Below are 23,563 nucleotides of genomic sequence, written 5' to 3' on the forward strand. Positions count from 1 at the left end.
AGCCGCTGTTAGGAAAGCCAGAAGAATACCTCCCCTCAACAGAACGGAGATACCTGTACAAATGCTTCTTAGTTCCCAAGCTGTTCTTATCCAAATTGCTGGCTGTTGGGTCAGGTTGATTTTCTGAATTAAAATGGAAGAAGAAAAAGCAGAAGCAGATGAAGCAGCAGCAACAGCAGCAGAAGAAGCAGAAGCAGAAGAAGAACTGTTTTTCCCCCCACCTCACCATAAATGGGCAGAGAACTGATGGTACTTTCCATCACCAGTTCAACAATGAATTCTTGTTATGCTTTCTTCCTCCTTGCCAACGCAGGGGTTCTGGAGCTGATGGGCCTGAGTGCAGGAAGGTTGTGTGTGCTGTAACGAGGGTAGGAAATCATTACATAGCATACATTGCCCTGGAGGGCTGGACCAGAACCAATGGGATGAAATTAATTCAAAAGAAATTCCGTCTAAACATCCGGAAGAAGTTCCTGACATTTAGAGCGGTTCCTCAGTGGAACAGGCTTCCTTGGGAGGTGGTGGGTTCTCCATCTTTGGAAATTTTAAAACAGAGGCTGGATAGCCATCTGCTGGAGAGGCTGATTCTGTGAAAGTTCAAGGACTCAGCAAGCAGCTTACAGTAACCTACCCTTCCTCTCTCTACAACAGGCACCCTGTGAGGTAGGTGGCCTTCAGAGAGATCTGAGAGGACTAGCCCAAGGTTCCCCAGTAGACCTCATGTATTTCAGAGGGGCTTACCTTCCCTTCCTCTCATCACAACAGACACCCTGTGAGGTAGGTGGGGCCGAGAGAGCTCTAAGAGAACTGCTTTGTGAGAGCAGCCCTAAGAGAATAGTGACTAGCCCAAGGTCACCCTGCTGGCGGCATGTGGAGGAGGAGTGGGGAATCACATCCAGTTCTATAGGTTAGAGCAGGGGTAGTCAACCTGTGGTCCTCCAGATGTCCATGGACTACAATTCCCATGAGGCCCTGCCAGCAAATGCTGGCAGGGGCTCATGGGAATTGTAGTCCATGGACATCTGGAGGACCACAGGTTGACTACCCCTGGGTTAGAGTCAACCGCTATTGACCACTACATCACACTGGCTCTCACTGAGATGGAGTATCCATTAAGGAGATCTCTGCGGAGGCTGGATGATTCTTGGGAACTGCAGAGAAACATGGGAGATTCATAGCAAATTCAAGACACTTCCTGCTCCCTTTTGTCTTGGCACAATATGGAAAATTCTCTTTCTTTCTGCGGTTTTCAGTTTAATTTGCTCTTCTGCAGCATGGACATCAACGTGCATTCTAGTAGTATACCAAATAGCATAGAACTTATTTTTATTGCCATTCGGATGACTTATTCTCTCTTCTGTTTACACAAAGAAACACTTCCGTGTCCAAGAATTCAGGCTGATTCCACCCAGTGAAAATTCTCCGTTTCTTTGGCAACAGATAATCCGGACAGTGTGCTTGTTCCTCCCTCATTCGTCATTTTCCCTCCCTCCCCCCACCCCCATCCACAGAAGGCTTATTGATGGCTTTAAAAATCAGTAATTGTTGATTATTATGATAATTAGTATTATAAATATCAATTGCCGTGATCTTCTGATTTCTCTAGCTTTGTGTAGTGGTTAACCTGAAGAACTGGGTTTCAGTCTCTATTCTTCCACATGCAGTCAGCTGGGTGACCTCGGGCCAATCACAGCTCTCTCAGAGCTCTCTTAGCCTCACCTACCTCACAAGGGTGTCTGTTGTGGGGAGAGGAAGGGTGAGCAATTGTCAGACCCTCTGAGATTCCTTCGGGTAATAAAAACTGGGGAATAAAAAACAACTCTTCTTCTAAATTCCTAGCTTTGATTCTTTTTTTAAAAAGCAAGTGTCTATCCTTTTTACTGCAGAGATATAATAGAAAAGGTCGGCAATTGGCACATTCATTGCTAGTGCTATACTATCTTTCTCATTTTCTGAACAAAACCCAAGAACATGTGTGTGTATCTGAGAATATGTTCAGAACAAAATGTATATATAACTGTTTTACGTGGTAAATAAAATAAATTTTCCCAAAAGGTTCCATTGAAATTAAGGATAGTGGCGGAAACTTTATCTCTCTAGGCCCTTGTGGAAGGATTCTCTGATAGCTTTCAATCTAAAGTCACCCATGGGATTCCCAGTACGGTCGGTAGAGAAACAAGGCCTGACTGAGGCTGAATGTGTTGAAAGGGGCCGCTGTAGCTTTTCAAGGCATGGAGGAAAATAACATCACCTGGAAAATTACATTCCCTTAGACCTCTTTTAAAAGGACAGGACATTCGTCTTCTGGCCGCTAGTGACCCTCAGCTAGCGAATGAATGAAGTGACCTTCTTGAAAACGAGCGGTTAATCCAAATGCAGGACAGTTCCAAACACCTTCAGTTAACAATCTGGTTTGTATTTTCTTGTTTGGGTTTGCTTTCTGTTCTTAGAGCTTTCACGGACCATTCTTTAGGGGATACCTGTGGCATTCTTAGTCGTTCTTGCGGCAGGCGGGTTCTCCAGCTCAGCCATCCAAGATACTTCTTGGGGCAGTCAAAAGGGAAAGATCTGGATGCTCTGGAGAGGTTTGGCTCAAACTCAACCCTCAGCAGCACCAGGGGTGACTGGCACCTTCTTCTGAGCCTAGGCTGCTGGTGGGACTGGACTGAAACGTGATGGGGACAAAAAAATTCTGAACCTGGACTTTGCAGCCCCCCAAGATGTGAAAAACCTGGGGAAATTGGGAAGGAGGTTTTTGCAAACATTCTTTGATTTAAAAAGGTAGAGTACTAAAAAATCTATGATGTATTTTTCCTTTTACCATGAGTGTTTTTTTAAGGCAAGCTTTTGTTTCGTTTTGCCCGTCAAGTCACAGGCGACTTAAACTGACCCCTGTAGGGTTTTCAAGGCTAAAAGAGGTGGTTTCCCATTGCCTGTCTCCACAGCTCCACCTGGTACTTTCTGGGCAGCCTCCCACTCAAGCACGAACCAAGGTGGATGATGCTTAGTTTCCAAGATCTGACCAGAGCAGGCTAGCTTCAGGGTAAGACAAGCTTTTGGTCAGTCTCAAAGTATAACCTCAAAAAGTCTGAGGACTCCCTCACCCCGGTTCTTCCAATGCGACAACTGGCAAATTTTGTCATTTGCCCCCTTCTGTTTGGAACGTGTGAAAAGCTAGAAGGGTTTACTCGCTCAAAAAGCAGAGCTTGAAAAATGCATGTAAGAATCTGCAGCATTAGAGAACGACCATGCCAATGTAGATACGTGCAGGGTATTTTCAAGGATATATTTTAGTTTGTTTGAATTCTTTATTGAAATTTGAACAGTTTTGTCAACCGTACATTCGCGCTAATGTGCATAACGGTACTGAATTATTAAAAGGTTCCATTGCGAAGTTTAACTTGATATCCAAATAAGGCTTACTGTTGCTTTATGAGATTTCATCCAAGTATTAGATTTCCTTTTTTTAAAACTACAAAATGTGTTTTCTAATTTCAGTCCTCCCGCCCCGCCCAATACGGTAAAAAATAAGATACCAGTTTAAGATAGCCTCGGGTGCAACAGTTTACAGCATTTTCTCAAGTATTGGGAATTGGGCTTTACGCTATGCGGGTGCTAATTTGTTGGTTATTCCAGGCCGCAGGGATGTCTGTCTGGCCTTGACCAGGGCCAGGGCCTTTTTGGTCCTGGCCCCCACCTGGGGGAATCAGGGCCCTGTGGGAGCTTTCAGTGTTCCGCAGGGCCTGTAAAACAGAGCTCTTCCGCCAGGTCTGTGGTCGAGGTCGGTACGGACAGGGGGATCTATATGGCCTCTCTTTTAGGAAGTGACAGTTGCTACTTACATCTTCACCCTCCTCTCTCCCACTCCCCTTGAGATGCTTGGAGTAACTTTTTCGAGGGCACAGTTTCTCTGCCGTGTATCTTTTTTTGGTGTTGATTAATTGAGTGTGGTTTTATTCTGGGTTCTTAACTGGGGCTTTATGGTTTTTCTTTTAACTCAGTTGTTGTAACCTGCCATGAGCCATCAGGGAGTGGCAGGCAATAAATCAAACAAACAAACAAACAAACAAACAAACAAATAATATATTTGCAATTTTGCTTGTAGAAACCTAAGCAAATTTAAGTCGCTCTACTCTAGATAGCTCAGGCTGGCTCAATCTCATCACATCTCAGAAGCTAAGCCGGCCTGACAAACTATGGCAAACCACCGTTTCTTGCCTTGAAAACCCTAAGCCTGAGGCCCCTTTCTGCCACTCCTAAATCCCTTTTTATTCCGTGAAGTTTACTCCCATGAGAGTATTCTTAGAACTGAACCTAAAGGCATTTATACTTAATGGAATCTGAATCCAGCTCTAATGGGATTGAAGCTCACTTTACATTCTAGAGCAGGATATGTCAAAGGGGGGGGGGGTCAAAAGCTCCGCTGGGGAGCCCTGGCATATTTGACGGGGGCCACAGACTGAAAGATGTGAGAGGGGGAGCCCAAAGGATTTGGGGGGGGGGGATCCTGGCAACTGAGATGACGAAATGACCTTTTTGTCATATGTGATGTCACTAATTGCTAGAACAGTGGTTCTCAGCCTGGGGGTTGGGACTCTTTTTGGGGGTCGAACGACCCTTTCACAGGAGTTGCAGCACGGCGAGCAGCTTGGCCGGGGTAGATCAGATTAGAGCGTTCGTCTGTCTGGAGCAGCGGAAAAGAGCAAGATCGGCATGGTGGGACAAGAGGCAGAGCTGAACTGAGAAACCCTGGGGAAAAAACAGTTTATGGACAATCCTGAACGATGGATCTTCATGCCATTTGGTCAGTTTCGGTTTAATTTCTGTGAAAGAACACTGGCATCATTTTATGGTTAGGGGTCACCACAACATGAGGAACTGTATTAAAGGGCCGCGGCATTAGGAAGGTTGAGAACCACTGTGCTAGAAAGTTCAATATTTGTCAGGGGAAAGAAAGAGCAATCATGAGATCCGTTCCTTTGTGCATACTTGAATTCATGCATCCATTGGTGGTGGTGGTGGGGGGGTGAACACACATGCTTCTCTTGGCTGAATGTTCTAGAAATCTGTCTCGTGTATAAAGAAGCCAAGCTCCATCCAGTCTAGCTATTTCACTCTTTGCTCAGGCCTTTTTCAACCTTGTTCATTGTGCAAGCAGCCAGCATACTGAAGAAGAAGAAGAAGAAGAAGAGTTGGTTCTTATATGCCGCTTTTCCCTACCCGAAGGAGGCTCAAAGCGGCTTACAGTCGCCTTCCCCTTCCTCTCCCCACAACAGACACCCTGTGGGGTGGGTGAGGCTGAGAGAGCCCTGATATCACTGCCCGGTCAGAGCAGTTTTATCAGTGCTGTGGCAAGCCCAAGGTCACCCAGCTGGCTGCATGTGAGGGAGCGCAGAATCGAACCCGGCATGCCAGATTAGAAGTCCGCACTCCTAACCACTACACCAAACTGGCTCTACTGCAGGGGACCCTGGAACTGGAGAAGAACTCCTTAAAGTGCCATGGCCAAAAATGGCTGAGGATGATTGTTCTCGAACGGAGATCCTTCTTTCACTCTGCCTTGTGTTCCATTCCCACTCCTTGTGTATCTAGCTTATTGTTATGTCAGTAAGTAAGTAAGTGTCTGACGCTGCAAATCCTAAACATGCTTGCTAGGAATTGGATTCTCTTCTGAACTGGCCGTCTTAGGACTGCAGTATAGTTCTCTTAATCATTAGCAACAACAAACTATATAGAATACAGCAGAGGTAGTCAAACTGCGGCCCTCCAGATGTCCATGGACTACAATTCCCAGGAGCCCCCTGCCAGCGAATGCTGGCAGGGGGCTCCTGGGAATTGTAGTCCATGGACATCTGGAGGGCCGCAGTTTGACTACCCCTGGAATACAGGTTTGACAAAACAGCCCTGACTTAGATGCCTAGGCTAGCTCAATGGCATCAGATCTCAGAAGCTAAGCAGGGTCTGCCCTGGTGAGTATTGGGATGGGAGACCACCAAGGAAATCTGGGGTCTCTATGCAGAGGCAGGCAATGGCAACCCAGGCTCTGTTAGTCTCTTGCCCTGAAACCCCTACAAGGCCACCATAAATTGGCTGCAAGTTGGTTGCACTTGATGCACACCCATGACAAAACGCATTTGTACGATTCAAATTCATGAAGACAATACGCCAAACGGGCTGAAACCAAGAATCCTTCCGGCAAGTGGTTCTCAAAGGGTTGACTGGGCCCAAAGTGGGTCACAGCGCTCTCGCAGGTGGGTCAGAAGGTCAGGAACTGAAAGGGCAAGGGGGAGGAACTGTTACAGAAGGCACAGAAAGGCCAGGTAGCAAATTTGGGTTAGCCCCTTTGTAAGTCCATGAAAGCTTGTGAACTAGATGGCCGATATGACTGTGATCTTCTCAGATCTTGTCTGCTAAGCAGGGTGAGACCTGGTTAGCGTTTGTGGAGGACCTCCGAAGATTTGCAGGGTCACTACGCAGAGAAAGGCAATGGCATCTCTTGCCTTGATAACCATATGGGGTTGCCATAAAAAGAGAAGAGCTGTTTTTTGTAGCCTTTCTTTTTTACTCCCTGGAGGAGTCTCAAAGTGGCTTACAATCACCTACCCTTGCTCTCCCCACAACAGGCATCCTTTGAGGGAGGTGGGGCTGAGAGGGGAGCTCTGAGAGAACAGTGGATGGCCCAAGGTCATCCAGCTGGCTACTTGTGGAGGAGGGGAGGATCAAACCCAGTTCTACAGATTAGAGGCCACCAGTCTTAACCACCACACCAAGCTGGTTCTCTAGGTCAGCTGGGACTTGATGCCACTTGGACATGTACAAGACCATGAAATATGGCCTTTTGCTTAGTGAGGTTGTGCATTTATAATATACTAAAGGGCAGGGGAGAAGAAAAAAATATATAAATTTGTCATTCTTAACTGATGTGAGAATTCTGTGTTTTATCTAAGAACCGACTCCCTGAAAATTCCCGGAAGATGGAAAGTAGCACGGAGGCACTTTGCAAGCAGATCTTTAAATCCTACTTCAAAAACATTTCGAGATGCACTCAACAGCATGGTTTAATTTGCTGTTAAGCATACCCGTCTTGTTTAAAAAAAGAAAAACTTTCTGTTCTCAGCGCGAAAGAGACCGACTTTTGCTTGCAAGTAAAAACCCAGGCAGATTGGACGAGTCCAAATGAGTAGGTGGGGCTGAGAGAGCTCTGCGAAAACTGTAACTAGCCCATGGTCACCCAAGTAGGGAATCAAACCCTGTTCTCCAGAGCATTTGCTGGCAGGGGCTCATGGGAATTGTAGTCCATGAACATCTGGAGGACCACAGGATGACTATCGTTGGAGTAGGGGACTGGGAGAAAAAAGGTGATTTAGCCTCCTTAAGGGCAGCTGTGGTCACAGATGGACAGGATTATCCTCTGCAGCTCCAGAATAACGTCTTTGGGTGTTTCCAAGATTTAGCTTCACAGGCCAAGTCTCGGGTGGATAAAGACCTGCCCAGGGACCATGACGCTATCTTATAGCTTCTGAGGCTGAGTTAACCATTTGTTCCGCATCATGCGTATGCTCTTTGGAAATCAACCAGCAAGCAATGGCTTTGCTCATTTTGAAAGTCATTTCTGGATGCATTTTTATACTGTCTCGCTCCATTCTTCACTATTTGCTTCTGTTTGACTTTCTGCGCCTTCTTGTTTCTGGTTGTGGGAAGTACCATGAATTTGTAGTCCATTTATGGTGACCCCTTGTGGGATTTTCAAGGCAGATGAAGTTCCATTGCCTGCCTGGGCTTTCTCAGTGGCTTCCTTTCCATGTACTAACCAGGGCTGAGCTTTCTTAACTGCTGAGATCTGAGGAGATCACGCCGGCCTGGGTCACCCCAGCAAAGGGCCGCTTGCTCCTCCCTTAGTGGAACCACAGGAACGATTTGGGTCCTTCCAGAAACAAACCCTACAAATTCGTCTGGTCTTATTTTGTTGCTCTGAAGTAGCCACAGTTTGAGGATACTTGCCTAAATACACCTTCCTATCTCTTGCATTGTTTTTTACACATGCGGGGATAGCGAAGGGAGAGGCGGATGTGCTGAACGGTCAGTTAAGAACGCTGCAGAAAGGAGATTTTGGAAGCCCATTTCAACCTTAATGTACTTTTGATATGTCTCTTGGGCAGATGAGACCACCAGGTTAGTCCTGAAATGAGGTAATGCGAGGCAACCCTGACGTATGGTGAATTTTAGAAGGCTTTAAACGTGGTAGAAAATGTGGGTTTTTGTACCCTGCTTTTGACTACCTAAAGGAGTCTCAGAGCAGCTTACAGATGCCTACTCTTCGCCTCCCCTCAACAGACCCCCTGTGAGGTAGGTGAGGCTGAGAGAGCTCTGAGAAAACTGTGACTGGCTGCATGTTTCTCAGAGGGGCTTCCAATCACCTCCCTTTCCTCTCCCCGCAACAGACTCCCTGTGAGGTAGGTGGGGCTGAGAGAGCTCTGCGAAAACTGTAACTAGCCCATGGTCACCCAAGTAGGGAATCAAACCCTGTTCTCCAGATTACAGACCGCCACTCTGAGCCACAACACCAAACTGGCTCTCAAGAATGGGAGATGGCTGGACCCCCGAAGCATGATCTATCAAGAAATTATCCTATATAATCTCCCACCGAAACATGTAAACTTTGTACAAGGTCCATGCTGATTTGAGACTCTTGTACTCCTCTGAAGCTTTCACAGGATAAATGTCTCAATGGGGTGGGCCCTATGGGACACTTTGGTGTGGTGGTTAGAGGGCCGGACTGGAATCTGAGAGACTCGAGTTCAAATCTCCGCTCTGCCACGGAAGCTTGCTCAGCGCCCTTGGGCCAGTCACACACTCCCAGCCTAACCTACTGTGCAGAAACATGACAGTTATCCTACCCAATTCTTAATAATTAAATAAGAATTAGAAATGTCACCGCTTCTGTACCTAGGCCTCAGCAAAATGCAGCTATTGATAAAGGGTCAGATGGCTTCTAATTTACACAAAGTCATATAATTATGCCAGCACTGATGCCTCTATACTGGTCTTCCAGGCTATTCTGTTCGGGGTCTCTAAACTCCCTTTTTGGCGTGTTTCTCTGAGAGGCCAGGCTTGCTCTGTTTCCGGGTGTAGAAACATCCTCTGTGGCCTTTTTATTCAACCGTTTCCCTCCTAGGTCCAACCACGCTCATGACCCTCCTTCAACAAAAGATTGTTGTGAAGATAAAATGGAATAGGGAAAAACCAATGCTGTGAATCGCTTTGGGTCCACACAGAGGAGAAAAGCAGGGCATAATTTCTCAATAAATACATCTATGACATATAAAGTTCGATGGGTGGGAGCGTTTGGACCTCCAGGCTCCAAAATGGTCCTGGGAGATGCTGCTTGAACATACTGATGCCCATTATTTCAAGCTGACTGGAAGGTTCTTGGGTTATTAAAAAGGGGAAACCTTCGCTTAGGAATGTAGGCAGCGCGGATGAGTTAGCCCGGCGGTGAAGTCCTGGGCGAAGATGGAAGCAATTTTCAAGACAAGTGGAAACAAATGTCCTGAGCAATTTGAATCAGAGTTTCCAGAGAGGGTTATCTTGAGGAGGGATGATGCAAGCAACAGGACACGAGAAGGAAAATAGGAGAATGATAGGAAATAAGGAAATAGAAGATCAAGGATGTGGAGTGCATGAAGAAATAGCTGTCTAGAAAAAAGTTAGACCCCCTACATAGTCCAAGAAAAAATCTAGGACAGACAACAAGAGAGGAACAAACAGATCCTACCTAGTAAAATATCCCAGAAAGATAAATTGGGAGGAGGGTGTTCATCAATTTAACTTCCCAAAGTTCCTTAAATGGAAATGGCAAATGATTTGCATTGGGGCTCTGGTGCAGGATGCAGTCCTTCCCCATGATTTTGCTCATCAAAACTGACCATCAGCATCTCAGACTGTTATTAGCCCTGGGTGGGGAAAAAGACAGGCACCCTCCGTTTGCCTGTCTTTTTTTCTTTTTGCCTGGTAATAGTGTGGTCGCAGGAAATTGCTTTCAACTGGAAAGCCAAATAAGACAGAAAGAGCCTGTCGTCTCTCTCGGCTTCTGGTCTAGTTTATTAAATGTTGGCGTGCACGGCACGCTCTCCTTTTAGAAAGAAAGCGATGTTCTATCCGAAACAGAGACATGGTGTTTTGCAAATAGATGGGAACAAAGGCATATTGTTTTTCACCTCCCAGAAAAATAATTCCCCAGAGGAGCAAAACCAAATGTGACGGATCATCAGTAAAGTTTCTAGGCCGTAGTTGGATCTGTGGCTGAGAAGCCAGTGAAAATGGGGGCCTTACCTCACGGTTTCTGTGTCACCGTTTCTTGTCTCTCCTTTTTAGCTCTGCGAGGGCTCCTCACCAGGTGTTCACTGATCTCCGCATAACAACTCTGGCAGAAGAAGGGAGGGGGAAAAAACCTAAACCCTCATTCTTGTTCTCAAACCAGTGAGACGTTTGTCGAGGCTGTCATGTTCAGAAAGCCACTCAGCATTTTCTCTCTGCCTCCACCCCTCTCGGTGGAAAGCAGAAAATAAGTTTGTATCAGGTCAGACGTCTCAGAGAGCTGTGCAAGAGAGGGACTTGGCCACTTCCCTTGGCAACGGGCTGCTTGTGGCTTTTAGGGAACTGTCCTCCTGAAGCTTTAATCGTGTCTTCTAAGACAGGGGTAGTCAACCTGTGGTCCTCCAGATCCACAGGACCACAGGTTGACTACCCCTGTTCTAAGACATCTTTCATAACCTCTCTCTCTCTCTCTCTCTCTCTCTCTGTGTGTGTGTGTGTGTGTGTGTGATCTAGTTTCCAGTTTCTGACTGAAATTCCCCCCTGTGTCATCTTTTTGAGTTAGGATGCTTTGGACTCAGGTTAGCCAGAGATCAATATGAAAAAAATTCATTCACTCTAGACCAGCACGGTTGGGCTTCACATAGGAATGACAGACCTACAGGGCACTTGGATTCCGTTTTTCTCTTCTGTCTGGACCGCTTGCAATGATTTTGAAGAATAAGAATAAAGTTTTATACCCCATTTTTCACTGCCCAAAGGAGTCTCAGAGCAATTTACAATCGCCTTCCCTTTCCTCTCCCCACAACAGACACCCTGTGAGGTGGGTGAGGCTGAGAGAGCCCTGAAATTACTGCTTTGTCAGAAGAGAACAGCTCCATCACTGCTGTGGTGAGCCCAAGGTCACCCAGCTGGCTGCATGTGGAGGGGGAGCGGGGAATCAAACCCGGCTCACCGGGTTAGAAACTGCCACTCTTACCCTCTACACCAACCTGGTTTTGTGTCTCAGTTATATATATATGTCAGGCCTAACCACAAGCTCCATTATTCCAGGGCTAGTGTCAGCATGCGGTTAGGTGGGGCATCTGCCAACGCCCACAGCATGGTGACTTGGACCATATGCATCTGAGAAGTGGTTTGGGGCAGTAAAACCCTGATGCTGCTAAAAATCTGCCAGCCTTTTGGGTGCTACAGGACTCTTGAGCAGCTGCCCGTTCTTAAGCACCAAGCACCAAGAATCTGGATCAAAATATCATCTCACTCAGAGCTGTGTGGAGTTGCCAACCTTTGGGTGGGGCCTGAAAGGAGTACTGATCTGCAGACATGAGTTCTCCCTCTTGGAGCGTAAACTCCGTGGCATTGTAAGCTGCAGAGGTCCCTACTTTCTCCAAATCCCTCCCTTCCCAAGTCTCCTGGAATTTCCAAGCCCATGATAACAAGTAACGAGAAACACCGACAAGTCTTCAATTGGGTTAAGGAGGAGACCAGGTCAACTAACCTCCAAGTGAGACCTGGGGATCCCCTAGAATTATAGCTCCTCTCCAGGCAACAGAGATCAGTTCCCCTGGAGAAAATGGCTGCTTTAGAGGGTGGACTCCACCGCATTGTACCCCACTGAGGTCCTTCCCCACCCCAAATCCCGCCCACTCATGACTCCGCCCCCAAAGCCTCTGGGTATTTCCCAAACCCAGATCTGGCAACCTTAGGTCAAGACAAGTCCCTGCTTCTCTCTGCTTCATTTAGAAAATCAAGCAACACTGAGTACAAAAAGCCAATCTGTCCTTAATTATGAAACTAAAAGGCGTCAGTCATCGCCAGTTCAGCTAACAGTGGCAGGATGGTAGCTGGCAGCTTGTTAATTAAATCACTTTCCCAATTGCGTGCATGAGCAGGGAAGGATTATCTGAGAGCGGTTTAAAACCATCTCGACCCCTGCGATTGCAAAAGGAACTCGAGAGCCTTTCTTTAATTAAGTGCAAATTTTGCACAGACTTTAATTTTTTCCCCCCAATTATTTAATCTGTCCCTATTCTGCTTTCTGACTGCCAAGGCCTCAATATGGCTGATGATGCTGGGGGAGGGGGAAAAACAACAGCACGAAACAGAACATTAACCACATAAAGTGGATGGCGCATAATTATACAGGCTTGGCTCACAATAATTCGCAGCATATTCCCAAACCGCAGCCCCGTGGATCAAAGTGTCACATCAGACTAAGTGCAAATCTGTATAAAGGAAATGTAAGAACACAATAGGAGCCCACTGAATCCAGCCTCCGGCTTCACACAGTTGCCAGCCAGTTGTTCTAGGCCAGGGGTAGTCAAACTGCCGCCCTCCAGATGTCCATGGACTACAATTCCCATGAGCCCCTGCCAGCAAAAGTCCATCCCTTTTGCAGGCCCTGCGGAACTGTTTTAGCTCCGTCAGGGCCCTGATTTCCTCCGGGAGGTTGCTGAAGCATTTTTAAAAAATTATCTTAAGTAAGTAGGAAGAATACTTTTAGCTCAGTTTTGCACAGTCAGCAAGCTGTCAGTCCCTAAGGGCTCAAAGAATTCGGCTTGCGATTGACACAACAGCCACCCTCCTCCTTGTGTCTTTAACGGAGCCATTTGTAATAACAATTTCACACCTACTGCAGGTTCAGTTTTTTAATTTCACAAGCGGCGGTGATTTCCCACCTGTTTCCCAAATAGCCTATTCTAGCAAGTTTTAATTAAATTAACACTCCCCCCTACACACACACACACACACACACACACACTCTGCACGAACACTCTTTAGCTCAGACGTACAAAACTTATTGCGAATCATATCGCTGGCAAGGTGGTCAGACATGATCACATGAATGGAGGTGTTCCTGGAGGTGTTCCAAAATCCCACCGCACGCATTTTAGTGTTTCGGGGGGCTGGCCAACACCCAGAGCAAAACCTGGATTACCTGTGTGGCAAGAAGATGTATTAGGCCCACACCAGATACATGCTGGTAGTGACAACTCCTAGTGATGTTTTCCCCAAAACTCAATCTGCAGTTTTAAAAATTTCTTGGAACTCCAAGCATGGAATTCCCAGAGCACATCTGTTTGGGGTCTTTTAGCTTGATTTTCCAGACAGGCATTGGCTACTTCTTCCTAGGTAGGGCTGTTCTCAGCCTCCTGGTGGTGGTTGGAGTTGTAGTCCATGGACATCTGGAGGGCCGCAGTTTGACTACCCCTGTCCTAGGCCATCCGTGTCAGACATAACTTGGCTCACCTGCAACCTCCACAACAAGGGGACTGTTTAACACACGGTAAGTGACTGTACTTTGTGAAGCTGAATTTCAGTGATCACTCCTCTTTGGGGGGGGGGGGATAAGATGGAGGGAGGGAGGCTGTGGTTTCTCACCCACATTCTGTGGGCCTCTTTCTCTGAATCCCTGTCGAGTAACTTGGAGGAAATCCACAAAGCCTCCGTGCGCTGCTGAGATTTCATCTCACGGCGGCCACCCACTCCTTCCTTGCCACTGGTGCCCCTCCCTCAGGTGGGGGATACAGTGTTGGTTTACAGGTGTGACAATAGGAAGACAGTCGCTGTCTTACCCACAATAGATCACAGAAAGCCATGTCTGAAATGTTGAACATCAGGAGGGCTCAGAAGATTCCACGTATAGCTCACAGTGGAGGCCTCAGCCAGGTGAACAGATGGGGGCCACAGGGTTTTGAGTATCAGCAGCAAATTTCTTATCATAGAATCCTAGAATCATAGTGTTGGAAGGGGCCATACAGGCCATCTCGTCCAACCCCCTGCTCAACGCAGGATCAGCCTAAAGCATTCAGGATAAGTATCTGTCCAGCCTCTGCTTGAAGACGGCCAGTGAGGGGGAGCTCACCATCTCCTTAGGCAGTCGATTCCACTGCTGGACTACTCTGTGAAATCCCCCCCCCCAAAAAAAAATATAGTCAGGAGATCCAAGGATTGTCTGGCAGCCAGGCAAGGGACATTTAGAGGTGCCTTGCCATTTCCTGGCTCTGCAGAGAATTGCAGATGAGCACCGTGTCTGTAATGACAAATGGACTACTGAGTACTTCTTTGTTTCAAACAAGGATAAAGCAGTTTGCTTGATATACATTGAAACTGTCTCAGTCTTAAAGGAGTACAATATTAAAAGGCACTTTGAATCCTGTCGCAAGAGCTACTGAATATATCAAGGAGAGGTGCGAGTGAACAAGATAAACCCTCTTAAAAAATCAATGTTTTTGCAGCAAATTAGTTTTAGAAAGCATGTGAACGAGAACCTGTCTACTGTGAGGGCCAGCTATCATGTTGCTAAATGTATTGCTGAGAGTGGTAGACGGTGAATTTGTTTAAAAGTGAATGGCTAAAGTAATGGAGGAAATGTGAAAATAGTCTGTTCAATTTCTATTCTGGTCTACCTGATAAATTTATCAAACGAAAGACATTTGCTGCAGGCACATTCGCAGTCTTTAGCACTACATACCTCTGTGAACAACCCTTTTCCAAGATGAAAATTGTGAAATCGAAGTGTAGGTCAAGGCCACAGAATTGAAAAGTTATGAGAGTTCTGACTCTCTCAGTAGACAATTCCATAGCAGCGGTGGCCGTGGTTACCCGAGAGAGAGAGACGGAGAGAAGCCTTATCAGGAGTTGGGAATTCCTTGGAGTGGAACAGGGCTTGCATTCCAAAACAGGTCCATTCTGCCACTTTCCACCCCCAAATGACCTTGTGTTCTACAAGCAAAAAATTAGACAAATAAACATTTTAAACAAACAAACAAATAGGTTTCTTTCTAGTGTACTGCTATGCCAACTCAAGGGCAGCCTCCAATCTGGAGAACTGGGTGGCCTTGGGCCAGCCACAGTTCTTAGAGATGTTCTTGCAGAGCACTTCTCTTAGAGCTCTCCCAGCCTCACCTCCCTCACAGGTTTCTGTTGTGGGAGCAGGAAGGGCAGGTGATTGTAAGCCGCTTTGAAACTCCTTTGGGTGGTAAAAAGTGGGATGCAAAAAAACCATCTCTCTCTCTCTCTCCTAATCTTTATCTGCTTTCATGCAATCCATATTCTTTGTTATTTAGGTATTTGTACACCACTTTTCTTTCCAAAGTGGCTTATAATGTCATTCTCCAGTCCCACATTTTATCCTCATGACAACAACTCAGGGAGGTAAGTTGGGTGAAGAGAAAAATGACTGGGCCAAGGTCTCCCAGAGGGGGGATCTGAGGTCATATTTTCCAAATCTTCCTCCCATACTCAATCCATGGCATCACAACAGCTGTTTTGTACATTCTTTGTCAGACGTCACCCGTGAACATTCAGGAAGCTGCCTTCTACTGAATCAAACCATCGATCTACCTATGAAAGTCATTTCTAAGACTAGCAGCAGCTCTCCCAGGTTTCCGGTGGAGGTCTCTCACATCCCCTGATCCTTGAATTGGGGATGCCGGGGATTGAACCAGGGACCTTTGGCATACCAAGCAGATGCACTATCAGTCTCGGCCCCTCCCTGTCATCATTTCCTTCCATTCTAAGAGATTCTAGACATTGTGCCCTTTAACCAATTGGACCTTTTCCCCAAGGCCTAAACAGTGTGAACTGTTCTTCCTTAAAACGCTCTTGCGTTGCCAGCCAGAAAAGATTGGCAAAGTACTGTTGAGGCCTGTGACCCCTTAGATCAGGGGTAGTCAAACTGCGGCCCTCCAGATATCCGAGGACTACAATTCCCAGGAGCCCCTGCCAGCATTTGCGGACATCTGGAGGGCCGCAGTTTGACTACCCCTGCATTATCCCCTTAGATTGGGCTACTTGCGTCTTTGTTTCGTTTTGTCTGCTTCTCAAGCTTAATTTGTGACTTCTGGTTCACTCAAAAGGACTCTGGTGTTCCTGAGTCCACCTTTATCTCATGTGTCGTATCGGGCACTCCTGTGAAGCTGCTTTTCTTTTTGCAGCCCAAGTGATTGCACGTTTTTTCTCCTCTTTTGCTGGCAACCCCAACTCATACAGGTGTCTGCAGTGATGTGTCTCATGTAACAAGGCCCGATGCTGCTTTTGAGCCCACTTTGGCGGGGAGGGAAAGCGGGACGTAAACAAAGTCAAGAAGGACTCGCTGTCTGGAGCAGACCCAACCTGCGTGTTTTGAGGTCTGTGGTCCAATCCCTTGGCTTTTGATTCCACCTCCCAACTCTGTGCGATCTGCTCAGACTAGCCGGGCAGCTCCGGCTCCTGCCTTGATCCTGCCAGCGATGTTTTAAATGGTTTTGTCATTGCGGGTGCTTCCTCCAGGGAGGCCGGCTCGGCAGGAGGGACGTGTTAAAAGCTTCTGTTTTGCTGGCTGCCTGCCATCTGACGCTCCCTCTGCAAGCTGGACCAGGTGTCAGGTGTTCTCAGCCAGGCCTTCTCCCTTTTGAGGTTGTTGACAATGAGCCGGAGGGAGATGCAGTTTGCTCTTCTCAGCGAGGAGACCCAAGCCTGGGTGCTGAGCAGGGCCCCTGGGCCCGATGCAGGGATGCCAGCCTCCAGCTGGGACCTGGAGATTTCCCCCTCCTGGAATTACACTTTACCTTCATATTACAGAGATCGGGTCCCCTGGAGGCAAGCCTGTAGCCAGAAACATTTTTGTTAGAGGGGCAATTTTTAAATTTTTTATTATTATACAACAAGCATAATTGAGCAGAATATAAAGGGCGTCCTGCAGGGGGCGGCAGAAGGTATTTAGCATTAATAGGATGGGAACTTCCTGATGATTTTCAAATTATCTCTTCCAGTGTCCTGATTGGCTCAACAGGACACTTCCTGCTTTTTGAGTACCTTTCCTGCCTGCTTGCCTCCAGAACAGCAGTTGAATAACAGAAGAATGGCTGCAGACAACAATTAGTTAGACTGTAGGCTCTCTCTCTCTCTCTCTCTCTCTCTCTCTCTCTCCATAGTGGTTTCTCTTCTGCACAAAAACTCTTTTATACTTTAAGCATGCTGGTGCTCAGCTCTCTCTGCATATTAGAACTCTGCCAACAGAAGAAAGGCCAAGATAAAAATGAAATAAATGCTGTTTCACCTTACAGCAGTGGTCCCCAACCTGCGGGCCGCGGCCTGGTACCGGGCCGCGAAGGCCATGGCGCCGGGCTGCGGCTCCCTCTCCCCGCCCCCCCCCCGCAGTAAAAAACTTCCCCGGCCGCAAGCTTGCAGCCCGGGAAGCTACTTACTGCGGGAGGGCGGGGAGAGGAAATCGGGGCCGGGCCGCGCCCGTGTGGGAGCGGCCGATGTGCGGGCGCGGCTCGCGGGGGGCGCGGCCCGATGTGCAGGAGCGGCTCGCGGGCGCGGCCCGATGCGGGGGCACGGCCCGATGCGTGGGTGCGGCCCACGGGCGCGGCCGATCCGTGGGCGTGGCCCGCGTGGGCGCGGGCCGCGGGCCGCGCCCCAATGCCCTGCCGGTCCCCAACCTCAGAAAGGTTGGGGACCACTGCCTTACAGAGTATATATAGAGGGAAATGCATGCTCTCCAGAATCCGGAATATGGATTTTCAATATTGCCTCTTTATTTCTTGCGCACACCAGAAAGCTCTTTACTAGAAGCTGGACTCAAAAACTGCTTGCTTACCTGAGATCACCTGCTTCCTAGGTAGCACCATCAGCCCCCTCAGGACCCCCCATGAGCCGCTCTGATTAACACGTTAAATATAAAGCACATGATCTAGAGAAGTTAATTGCATTTGGGGTTCCTTTGAAGGAAAACAAACTCCGCATTCAGAGGGTGTCCTGCGGTGCTTTCTTTTAAAGTAACTGTTGTTCTTCTTGCATCAGGAATTGCCAGAGTTGATTATTAAGCTTTCCCCCCCCCAGCCTAGAGGGAAAAATGGTTGGTTCAAAACGAATCAACCCTTAAGCCTGCATAATCCTTTGCTTTCCCAGGCTGCAAACTGTTGTTGCTTTTAAATCCAAAAAAGGGGGATTTAAAGGCTGACCGGCACTTCTGAAAAGCAAAAAACAGCCTTGCCATGAAAGGAGGTCCGGATTCAAGCCTGGGTTGGGGGGAACCTGAGGATTTGGGGGGGGGGTGCCTCAGGAGGGTGGGATTTGGGGAGGGGAGAGACTTCAGGGAGGTATAATGTCATACAGTCCACCTTCTGAAGTGGCCATTTTCTGCGGGTGAACTGTTCTCTGTCACCTGGAGATGAGTTGAAAGCCCAGGAGATATCGAGCCATCACCCGGAGGATGATAATACCAGCTAGAAAAGGAAGAAGAGCTGTTTTTTTGTAAACTCCCTTTTACTACATGAAGAAGTCTCAAAGCAGCTTACTATCACTTTCCCTTCCTCTGTCCACAGCAGACAGTGAGGTAGGTGAGGTGGGGAGAGCTCTGAGAGAACTGTGACTGGCCCAAGGTCACCCAGCAGGCCTCATGCTTACAATCTCCTATCCTCCTTCTCTACACACCAATAACCACATGAGGTAGGTGATGAGAGGGCTCTCAGAGAACTGTGACTGGCCCAAGGTCACCCAACAGGCCTCATGTGTCTCAGAGCAGTGTTCAATCCCCTACCCTCCTCCCCACAACAGACACCCTGTGAGGTAGGTAAGGCTAAGAGAGCTCTGAGAGAGCTGGGTCTGACCCAAGGTTACCCAACAGGCCTCATGTGTCTCAGAGGTGCTTAGAATCACCTTTCCTCTGAGAGAACTGTGACCAGCCCTACTCTCCCAGATAGCTGCATGGGGAGGAGGAGTGGGGAATCAAACACAGTCCTCCAAATTATAGGCTGCTGCTCTTAACCCTTTACCTGCCCTGCTCAGTGCAGGATCAGTCTCAAGCATCCAGGATAAGGATCCATCCAGCTGCTGCTCGAAGACTGCCAGTGAGGGGGAGCTCACCACCTCCGTAGGCAGCCCATTCCTCTACTGAACTACTCTGCGGGGGGGAAATTCCTGCTATCTAGCTGATATCGTTCTCCACGTAGTTTAAGCCCGTTACTGCCGGTCCTAACCTCTGCTGCCAACAGGAACCATTCCCTGCCCTCCTCCAAGTGACAACCTTTCAAATATTTCAAGTGTCCCCTCTCATCCTCCTCTTCTCCAGGCTGAACATTCCCAAGTTCTTCCACCTTTCCTCACAGGGCTTGGTCCCCAGGCTCCGGATCAACCTCGTCGCTCTCCTCTGAACCCTTTCAATTTTGTCCATCTTTTTTTTTTGACACTGACATTATCACACTGTTTTGGGGGCGGGTGCCAGCATCAGCCACCCTGTACTTAGACGATGTTCTCCCTTGCCCCGTCTTTTGGTGGGAAAAGTTTTAAGTTTCTCCTCATGTTCAGTATCCTTACTATGAAGCATCACTGGCTTATATGGGAGTGTCACTGTGAGAGGATTCAGGAATCCGCAGGTCGGCCAGGGCAGATTTCTGTCACGTCACCCCATCGAAGATGATGACAACACCCATCAACCTCTGGGGCACCTTGCTGGCTTTTGCGTGGAGCACATAAAGGAAACCATGCAAGAAGGTGTGAAGTCGCAACCACAGGCGATGCACTGGCTGTTGGAAAGATCGTGTCGTCTGATTGACAATATAACATGGTGGGAACAGATGACAACAGTACGGCTTCTTTGTGGTACGGCTTCCCAGCAATAGGGTCAAGAGTGTAGGTAGAACATGGCAACACACAACCAAGTTCACACTGTTACGTCATGAGTTGCAATTTTGCCTTTTGTTTTTCTTCAGCTGTTGCTGCTTGGGGGGAAATCCAGTCGAGAACAACTGATTTCCTCAATCAAACTCTAATAATAATAATAATGAATGGTTGAAAGATTTGATGGCCAGGGTCAACTGGTTGAATTGGGATTTCTGGACTGTGTGGCCATGGACTGGTAGATTTAGTCTCTGATGCTTCACCAGTAACCAGCCCTAAAGGTCACTATTTTTAAAAAACATGGGATTCTAAAAACACCTTGCAATGGTTCATCAGATAACACAGACAAGAACATAATTAATGGACTTTCTAATGAACTCCACCCAGTCATAATAAAAACACTTCCTGGTGGACTTGCTAATTAACTTTACCCAGACACTGAAAAGCAATTCCTAGGTCCAGTCCATCCACTAGGACATTCCCAGATAAGACAGGAATGTGATGTGTTACACACACACCCTGAGAAGTAAATAATATGCCCACCAACTGTTCACACACTCCATACTTTTTCATGGAAAGATATCATCTTGCTGTGTCCTACCTCTGAAGACGTCAGCCACAGGTAGTCTCAGAACGACAGGGACAAAATCACAACCACACAGCCTAGAAAATCTACAATAGCCAGTAAAATAACAATAGTGCCATCAAGTCAGAAACTGCTCATGGCGAACTTCATGGGATTTTCAGGACAAGAGAGGAGAAGGGGTGCTTTGCCATTGCCTCCCTCTGCTTAGCAATTCCTCAAAGAAGAAGAGTTGCTTTGTAGACCCTGCTTTTCAATACCTGAAGCAGCCTCAAAGCAGCTTAGAATCACCTTCCCTTTCCTTCCTCTCCCCACAATTACACCCTGTGAGGCAGGTGGGGCTGAGAGAGGTCCCATAAAAATGGGATTGTTCATGTTTGCCTCCCTTGCTGGGAATGGTTCTCAGATTTTGAAAACAGAATACTCCACTGAGTTACAATCAACTCCAACTGCTTGGTGTTCAAGGCAGGAAATGAGGAGAGGTGGCTAGCCATTGCCTCGGTGTAGTGGTTAAGAGCATCAGCCTATAATCTGGAGAGCTGGGTTTGCTTCTCCATTTTTCCTCCGTATTCAGCCAGCTGGGTGATCTTTGATCAGTCACAGTTCTTTCAGAGCTCTCTCAGCCCCACCTACCTCATAGGGTGTCTGTTATGGGGAGAGGACTGGTAAGTAATTGAAAGCCCCTCTGCTCAAGCAGAGTCATCTGAAGCTCAATCCTTCAAAGATGGATAATCTGTGGCTGGGTAGGAAGGGTCCATGTGAGGAAGTGTGTCTGCCTACCCTGGACGGTGTACAGCTCTCAGTGGCTCACTCTGTCAGGAACCTGGGCGTGATCCTGGATGCTTCCCTTACAGCCCAGATCACAAAAGTAGTGCTGCTGGCATTCTACCACCTCTGTCAAGCCAAGCTACTAGTGCCCTTTGTTGTTGTTAGGTGTGACCCATCATGACCCCATGGACAATTATCCTCCAGGCCTTCCTGTCCTCTACCATTCCCTGGAGTCCATTTAAGTTTGCACCGACTGCTTCAGTGACTCCATCCAGCCACCTCATTCTCTGTCGTCCCCTTCTTCTTTTGCCCTCAATTGCTCCCAGCATTAGGCTCTTCTCCAGGGAGTCCTTCCTTCTCATGAGGTGGCCAAAATATTTGAGTTTCATCTTCAGGATCTGGCCTTCTAAGGAGTAGTCAGGGCTGATCTCCTCTAGGACTGACCGGTTTGTTCACCTTGCAGTCAAAAGGACTCGCAAGAGTCTTCTCCAGCACCAGAGTTCAAAAGCCTTAATTATTTGACGCTCGGCCTTCCTTATGGTCCAACTTTCACAGCCATACATTGCAAATGGGAATGCCATAGCCTTGACTAAACGCACTTTTGTTGGCAGTGTGATGTCTCTGCTTTTTAGGATGCTGTCTAGATTTGCCATAGCTTTCCTCCCCAGGAGCAAGTGTCTTTTAATTTCTTTGCTGCAGTCCCCCAGGAAAATAAAATCTGTCAGTACCTCCATTTCTTCCCCATCTATTTGCCAGGAATTGAGAGGGCCGGATGCCATGATCTTCGTTTTCTTGACGTTGAGTTTCAAGCCAACTTTTGCACTCTCCTCCTTCACCCACATCAAGAGGCTCGTTAGTTCCTCTTCGCTTTCTGCCATTAGCACCCTACCTGGCCACAGAACACCTAGCCACAGTGATTCTTGCAACGGTCACCTTTAGACTGGACTTCTGCAACTCGCTCTATGCAGGCCTACCCTTAGCCTTGATCTTGACACTACAGCTGGTCTAAAACACAGCAGCCAGGGTCCTCACAGCAACACCATGGAGGGCTCATTCTCCACCAACTTCAATGGTTGCTCATTCAGCCCATTCTCCACCAACTTCAATGGTTGCCAGTTGAATTCAGGCTAAAGGTTCTGGTAATTACCTTTAAGGCCATATGTAGTCAGGGTCCAGTGTACCTGAGAGACTGCCTCCCTGCCTATGCCCCTCAATGATCTTTACGCTCCGTCATGACCAACCAACTAATGATCCCTGGCCCTAAAGAAGCCCGCTTGGCCTCAACCAGGGCCAGAGCCTTCTCAGTCCTGGCCCCTACCTGGTGGAATGAGCTCCCGGAGGAGATCAGGGCCCTGACGGAGCTAAAACAGTTCCGCAGGGCCTGTAAAAGGGAGCTCTTCCGCCAGGCATTTGGTTGAGACCAAGTGACCAGTAACATCTACAGGGTCCCTGCTCCCTCCCTCCTAAAAAATCCACCCATGTGTTCTGTTCTGGACCTGTTCTCCTTGTTATAGTTTGCACCTATGTTACAGTTTAATGTTAAGATTATTATTGTTGTTGTTGTTGTAGGAAAGTTTTATGTAAACTAAGTTCTATGTGATGTTTCTACGTTTTATGTAAATCGCCCTGAGCCTCAAGGGAGGGTGGTATCTAAATAAAAACAAACAAACAAACAAATAAAACACATGAGACCTGTTGAGTGACCTTGGGCCACTCACAGTTCTTTCAGAACTCTACCTGCCTCACCTGCCTCGCATAGGGCCTGTTGTAGGAGAAGGGAAGGCGATTGTCAGCCCTTCTGAGGCTTGCTGGGTGACCATGGGCCAGTCACAGTTCTCTCACAGCTCTCTCAGCCTCACCTACCTCACAGGGTGCCTGCTGCAGGGAGAAGAAGGCAAGGTGATTGTAAACCGCTTTAAGGCTCCAAAAATTAGGTACAAAAAAACAGCTTTTTCTTCTTAGATTCCAGAGCAGCTGTAGTGAAGCTAAACAAGGAACCTCATGAACCCTTAAGGCTAACTGCGTAAATAACTTTTCCCTTTGTGTGCGGATTTCTTGCTTTGACTACTGGGAGGAGGGAGACTCCTTCGGGTAGTAAAAAGCAGGGTACAAGAAACCCCTGCCTCTTCTTTCTCTTTCTCTGCATAGCATCTCCCATCCAAGGACAGATGGCGACCAAGTCTGCTTAACTTCCCAGTCCACACGTTAATTTTGCAAAATGAACTCTAGGTGGCAGTATAACCTTAGCAGACCTGCTTTGCCTACTGGTCGGTATTCCACCTGGACTCTGCT

The 23,563-nt window shown here is 47.6% G+C and overlaps 1 protein-coding gene across 4 annotated transcripts in view; it reads right to left on the minus strand.

The window, feature by feature from the left end:
- Positions 1 to 10,563, minus strand: part of CD4 (CD4 molecule) — a 44,949-nt gene extending 34,386 nt beyond the window's left edge. For 2 of the 4 annotated variants that reach the window (XM_077345778.1, XM_077345777.1), the window contains exons 1-2: positions 10,333 to 10,563; positions 227 to 357 (exon numbers count right to left, since the gene is read on the minus strand). In XM_077345778.1, coding sequence (XP_077201893.1) covers positions 227 to 260 — 34 coding nt within the window. In that variant the 5' untranslated portion in view covers positions 261 to 357; positions 10,333 to 10,563. Of the gene's footprint in view, positions 1 to 53; positions 152 to 226; positions 358 to 10,332 lie in introns of those variants that run through there. The other 2 variants (XM_077345779.1, XM_077345780.1) reach the window with 2 other exon arrangements.
- Positions 10,564 to 23,563: the final 13,000 nt, after the last annotated feature.

The sequence above is a fragment of the Paroedura picta genome, chromosome 7, assembly GCF_049243985.1.
Source record: "Paroedura picta isolate Pp20150507F chromosome 7, Ppicta_v3.0, whole genome shotgun sequence".
In the NCBI taxonomy this organism is placed as follows: Eukaryota; Metazoa; Chordata; class Lepidosauria; order Squamata; family Gekkonidae; genus Paroedura; species Paroedura picta.